Source organism: Protopterus annectens, chromosome 15.part0 (genome assembly GCF_019279795.1).
Source record: "Protopterus annectens isolate FY-2018-M chromosome 15.part0, PAN1.0, whole genome shotgun sequence".
Classification (NCBI taxonomy): Eukaryota; Metazoa; Chordata; order Ceratodontiformes; family Protopteridae; genus Protopterus; species Protopterus annectens.
In genome coordinates, this window is record NC_056749.1 from 269,124,489 (window position 1) to 269,130,488 (window position 6,000).

A 6,000-nucleotide genomic window follows, 5' to 3' on the forward strand; every position below is an offset into this window, starting at 1 on the left:
GAGTTTTTGTGGCTTACGCCACCCCTTATGTTAAAAAATACTGTGCCCATTAGTTTGTTGTGCCTCTGTCCAGCAGTGACACAGAGATGATTCCCGGGGTAAACCTACGATCTCCCATCCACCGGTCAAGATTTCTCTTGAACAGAGCACCTGACCAATTGTTATATGGCACCTGACCAATTGCTTCCTGTTCCACTGGTTTCCTCTTAATTTGGATATCCATTGCTCTATCCTGTTGTGGTGCTGTCAATATTCAATTTACACTGAATCCTTCTCTTTGCAGCTGTTCCATAACCTCATTAAGTGTTCCTTCATGCTGAAAGCAGTATTAACAGTTTTCCTTTAGCCAAATCATTTAGCTACTTGTTTTAATTCCTAAGCCAGAAAATAAAGTGGAGTGACTTTTGCATTTGATGGATGTCCACAGGCATCTCTCATATTATATGAACAGAACCAGGGATTGGCAGTGCAGTTGAGTCTTTTGTCATAGGGAAACAGCAGAACAGACACTAAGCAAAGTCTTTTCATGTGGTTGGTGAAATGCATTTTGCACTATTATTGGACATCCGCGGTGGTGCAGCAGTAGCGTTGTTGCCTCACAGCAAGAGGTTCTCCCGTTCAATTCTCAGCTGGTGTGCAGGGAGTGCCTTCTGTGTGGAGTCTGCATGTCCTCCCCACGGTTGGGTGGGCGTTCGAAAGACATGCATAAATGAGCATGCCTTCGTTGAAGGTTGAACGTCGAGCTGGCACCTCGGCATTCATCTCGATCTACTGCCAATCATTAGCGAACCGGAGTTCCGCTGTGGCGACCCCTAATCGGGAAAAGCCGAAAGACAACAACAACATGAAGAATGTGGCAAACCCTTTTTGCAAGGACAAGTCAAGGCACATTCTTGTAGAGTAGCTGCTGTTTAAGCAATCTTTTTTTTTTTTATGGAATGTTACTGCTCAGAGCATTTGGAAGGTGGCTACTTGGTCCTCCATTCACACTTTTTCTAAGCAGTATAAACCGGATGTAGAATTGAGCAATAAGGCTGGATTTGGCATTGCCATCCTGCAAGGATTTCTCTGAGGGAAGGGGACTGGTCTCATTGCCTTTCTACCTTGCAGGACTAACATTACTTTGTTAACCTTCCCATATTTTATGAACATGACTGCAGCAGAGATCCATACAAAGAACATAGTGGAGTAATGAATGTACACACACCGTGACAGTAGATGTTCAAGTTGGATCACGGTTGCAGTACTGTCTCCCACCTGTCTTCCTTTGTCTCTCTACAAACACCTCTACTAGGGAACTTAATGTGTACCAACAAATGAACAAGACTCATCTGGGGGACAGATTCCTTAGTCATTATATTTCCACTTGTGGAAAAAGTTGCCACTGCAGGTCAAGCAAAGTACTGCTTTGTCTGCCTGTAAGGCTAGTCTTGATGACTGGATGAGTAAATACAAATTTACACCAGGGTTATCATGTACAGCCCTGCTTGTTTGGGAGGGGGATACTATCAAGTGCTCATAAATGGTGGCAAAGAACTTTGTACATGACTAGGCCGCTTATGGTCACTATGATCACTTGCCCAGTATTGTTCCTAAGTCGTTATAGTCCCCCTTTTCCTTTTCCTGATTATCGGGAGACAGGTTAGTAGCTGAGTTGGAGAAGGAAAAAGAGGATGTAATCACCCACCACTGCTACTCTGGCAGTGCCACATTCCGAGTTGTTTAGAGGCTGCAGTTGAGAATCTGCTAGAGATTAGAAAAGACAACGGAGGCAATAATCAATTTTATTGAGCTAATAGAGAACAAAACGAGTGAGATCTTTCTTTCACAGAGCATATCCCTATACCTTTAACCACATAGAATAACCAAAGATGTCATTGGCTGACTTCTCTTTTTTTATCTGGGATGCATATTGTGTGCCTGCATTGGTGAATAGCCAGCCCATGCCAAGACATCCATAGTAGTTTGGGAGTAGTACTGGCTGGACAGATGTCCACCTGTGACTGATATCCTACGTCATAGATACTACTGCAGCATTCATACTACCTGAACATCTACTTTTTTTTTTTTTTTGCAGCTATTTTTAAATCCCCTGCTGCTGACCAGCAGTGGACACCAGTGTCTCTCTTCAATCTCTGGAACCACCTATGACTCCTAGCTTGCCCTAGACTAACTTGGGTTAAGGGTCATGACTTTCAGGAGATCGAGATGTTCTGGGTCCATGTCATACTGCTGCCATGGAGTATTTTTCTAATTGTTTCTCCTGTTATGCCAAACCATTCCACTCTCCTGCAAAGAAATGAAGTTGGCAAGCTGCACCACACCCCTCTCAGGCAGAATTACACAGCTATTTCCCCATCCTCAGCCAGGAAAATCAACAGCAATGCATACCCATAGTCCTCTTCCAGTGCCTCAGACACCTGGACTGCTAATTGAATCCAGGTCATCTGTGCTGTAATCAGGGTTTATCCCACTGCTGGCTTATTGTCATGGTTAGTATATTCACACATATGCACACTTTCATATATTAAAATGCTGCACAGAAGTTATATGCTCAGTGTACTACTAACATCCTAGTATTCTGTTAATCTAAGAAGTTATGTTGTTTCTGTTTGTTCAGAAAGGAAAGCTTTTCTGCACCATCTCATGGCAAGGTGGAGGTTGTATGTCCACACTCCCAACTTATGTATTCTGACCCAAGATCACAACACCTCAGGGAAAGGCAAGCATCATCACACAGAAGAGAGGTTTTACATGCATCTGTGAAGTGGTTTGGCCTTTGGTTTCAGCTGTGGAAGTGGGTGGGCAGCCCTGGGTCAGGAGGACTATAAATGCTGAAATGCTCGGATTATCTGTTTTAAGGTCCATATTATTCAGTGCGTTGTATTGGGTCAGTTACACTTTATTAAATATCAATTTGGTCTTGCACAGCAGAATCACCTCAGGCAACTATTGGACTTGGGTCTTCAATATGACATGGATAAGCTGTGTGTCTGAACCACTGCCACACATCACAGCCTTGTAGATAGTAGAACTGTGGACAAGGGTTCTGCAATTGCACCTTCCCTTTTAAAATAATATTATCCATTGTTGGACTTGAAGTTCCTGACTGACAAGTATGCCCATTTTAAATGTTTTGGTTTTCCAGATTTGATGTTGATCTCTTGAAGAGTTTGTCTTAAGTAGCTTTTATTTTTACCCGTGTGCTGTGGGAGTTGCAGGCATTTTGTATAGGGAACTTTGGAATTTCAAAAAATTGGATTTCCCTTCGGACTGACCATGATTTCTTGCTAAAAGCAATTTACTGACATATCCCTTAATTAGTCAGTTCACCTTCTGTTTTCCTTTTGTAAAGCTAAACCAGAGGAGAGATGAGGGATGTTGATACTCCTGATGCAGATAGTCCTTTAGCAGACATTCTGCCTTGAACATGTTCATGAGTACAAGAAGACTGAGTGGTTGTTAATCTACTTTGTCATGGATGTGGAGGGTCTGGTTGTGATTAAGCAAATGTTACCCAAGTGGATTGTTAACTCCATTATTTTTCAGGCATTTAGGCATTCCATGGACAGTGGAATAGTGAGTCTTTAGTGTGAGTGTGGAGAATAGATACTGAATCTGAGGTTTGTGACACTTAAGATTTCCTCTATTCTGAAGTGGAGCAGTCTCAAAGTTAATATACAACAAGTAGCTTAGTTTAGCTATGAGGAGTGCATGCTGAAAAAGGAGGCTTTATTTTAATGGTATTGCAGTAATTGTCAACATTAGATGCGTTTCTTTTCATATCGCACTTTATTTTGTAATAATAATCATTTATTTTGTGGGCAATGGATAACATTGCTGCCTCACAGCAAGAGGTTCCCTAGATCGATTCTCAGGTGGGGTGCCTTCTGTGCAGAGTCTGCATGTCCTCCCTGTGGTCATGAGTTTTCTCCGGGTGCTCTGGTTTCTCCCACATTCCAAAGACATGCAGTAGATGGATTGGACACTAAATTGTCCATAGGTGCGAGTGTGTATTATGGATGAACTACTGCGGTGAGCTAGCCACCCGGCAGTGTAAACATTGGCTCTAAATAATTGTCACTGTTGAAGTGACACCCTGACCCCATGTGCAAAATGAGAAAAAGGGGTTGTGGATGGATGTATCACACTTTATTTTGTGAAGTTTCAGAACTCACGTAAGGTCTTGCACTTCTGATACCATTGGTCAGTCATTTTTTTAGGCTAGTGCTACCAGAGGCTACTGTGCCTAAGGCATGGCTAATTCTGTTTACTGTTTTGGGAGTGTGTCCATTATGGACATGGTCTGGCAGCAGCGGGGATGTGTGTAGGCTTTTTTCTTTTATCAGTAGTTGTACAGGTGTGGGGTTGGCATACTTAAGTAAATTGGGGTGGAGTCTCATGGATAAAGGGAAAAGTTCCCCCTGCAAAAAACTTTCTTCCACTTTTTTTCATCAGGTTGAAGCTTTGACCATTTTTGAAGAGTTAACCAGTTGCTGTTCAGGAGTATGTAGTGGACTAATTTATTACCCCACACGCCCCATCTCCATGTCTGGATTGGGTACTTCATTCATCTTTTACAGAAGGATTTTCTTTTAAGTCAAAAAAGTATGTAATTGCATCTTGTTTCTGACTTACTGAGTATGTCTACTTAGATGTAGAGGTCAAGAGGTCAGAATGAAGAGCAAATGGTTTGGTTGTGCCCTCCAAGTTCTGCACATGACATCCTGATGCGCAGACTGGAGGGGCATGCTCCTAGAACATTGGAGCTGAAGAAAGCAACAACTTTGTGCAAGAGTGGGACCTCAAAAAAGGGAATCCCAACCACAACCCATAGCAGGGGATCTTCTCCCAAATTAACTGGATATGGTGAGTATATATAGCTGCTGTTTACTAGGCATGCAGTAAAAATGCATTTTTCTTACTTCTGATGAATCTCTCTTTCTACAGGAAATGATTGATGAAGCTGATCGAGATGGAGATGGAGAGGTTAATGAAGAGGAGTTCCTCCGTATTATGAAGAAAACCAGCCTGTACTGAAACTGTTCAGACTGCATCCTTCTCTTGACATTTTTCTAATATAATGTGGATTGGGGGAATTGAACATTTTAAATGTTTCTTTTTCACAAGTAATATTTCTGTATGTTTTGTAAGCAGATGTTAAATATTTTCAGAAATGTGTTTTAGAAAAGATGCTTATTGGGTAAATTTGCAGCATCCCAGTCTACATAACTGCCCTCTGTGTACTTATTTCTCAGTATGCATGTGAGAAATATCACATGACCTGCTTCACAAAGTAATGAGTTAATGCCATCAGGTCAACACTGATGTTTATTGAACTCTGACATAGCCCAGGTCTCATGTGTATTCTGTGACAACCTTCATTCATATTACTTGAATTCCAGTTTATTAAAGTATTATTATTACTTTACTTAAGGGACCAAATGCATAATAAAATATATTACAAAAAAAGACTACTGACAGAGGAAGGCCAGTAACCTATTTATTTAACTTTCTATTACTCATTTTCCTGCTTTGTGTCTTGTTATATCTCTGTATTATTGCCTCTACTTTATTTCCTTTTCTTAAATAACTTCCTATGATGGGAGGAGTATGCCCCTTCCTCTTTTTTATTTTGATTTAGAAGTATCCATTCCTTCTCCAACAGTTCTGATTGTCATGTAAAACAAAACTTTTTGCTCCTCTCTTGTCTGCTTCCATTCCAAATAAAAATTTGCAGATTTGATTTTGAGCTTCATCCTTTTACCATTCTTTGTTCTGGACATTAGTGAGTATTGCTGTGTGGCCAGTTAGTAATGTCTGAGTCGTGGAAATTAACTTTATTTAACAGGTAAATATTGTCTAGCGGGGAAGTGGTCGTAACATTGATCTTTCTCCTTTAACCATTAGACCTCTCAGCATTTCAAGTCTTTGAGATGTGTGCTGCTATACCTACAGCTTCAGATTATGCTTTCTCTACATCTCAGTTTCCGAAGTTTT

General features: G+C 41.1%; 1 protein-coding gene across 1 annotated transcript in view; it reads left to right on the forward strand.

Annotated features, from left to right (window-relative positions):
• The window catches only part of LOC122789629 (centrin-1), a 90,212-nt gene extending 84,466 nt beyond the window's left edge, over window positions 1–5,746 (forward strand). Inside the window, exon 5 of the mRNA XM_044057027.1 lies at window positions 4,951–5,746. Within this exon, the coding sequence (XP_043912962.1) occupies window positions 4,951–5,040 (90 nt within the window). The 3' untranslated portion in view covers window positions 5,041–5,746. The remainder of the gene's footprint in view (window positions 1–4,950) is intronic.
• Window positions 5,747–6,000: the final 254 nt, after the last annotated feature.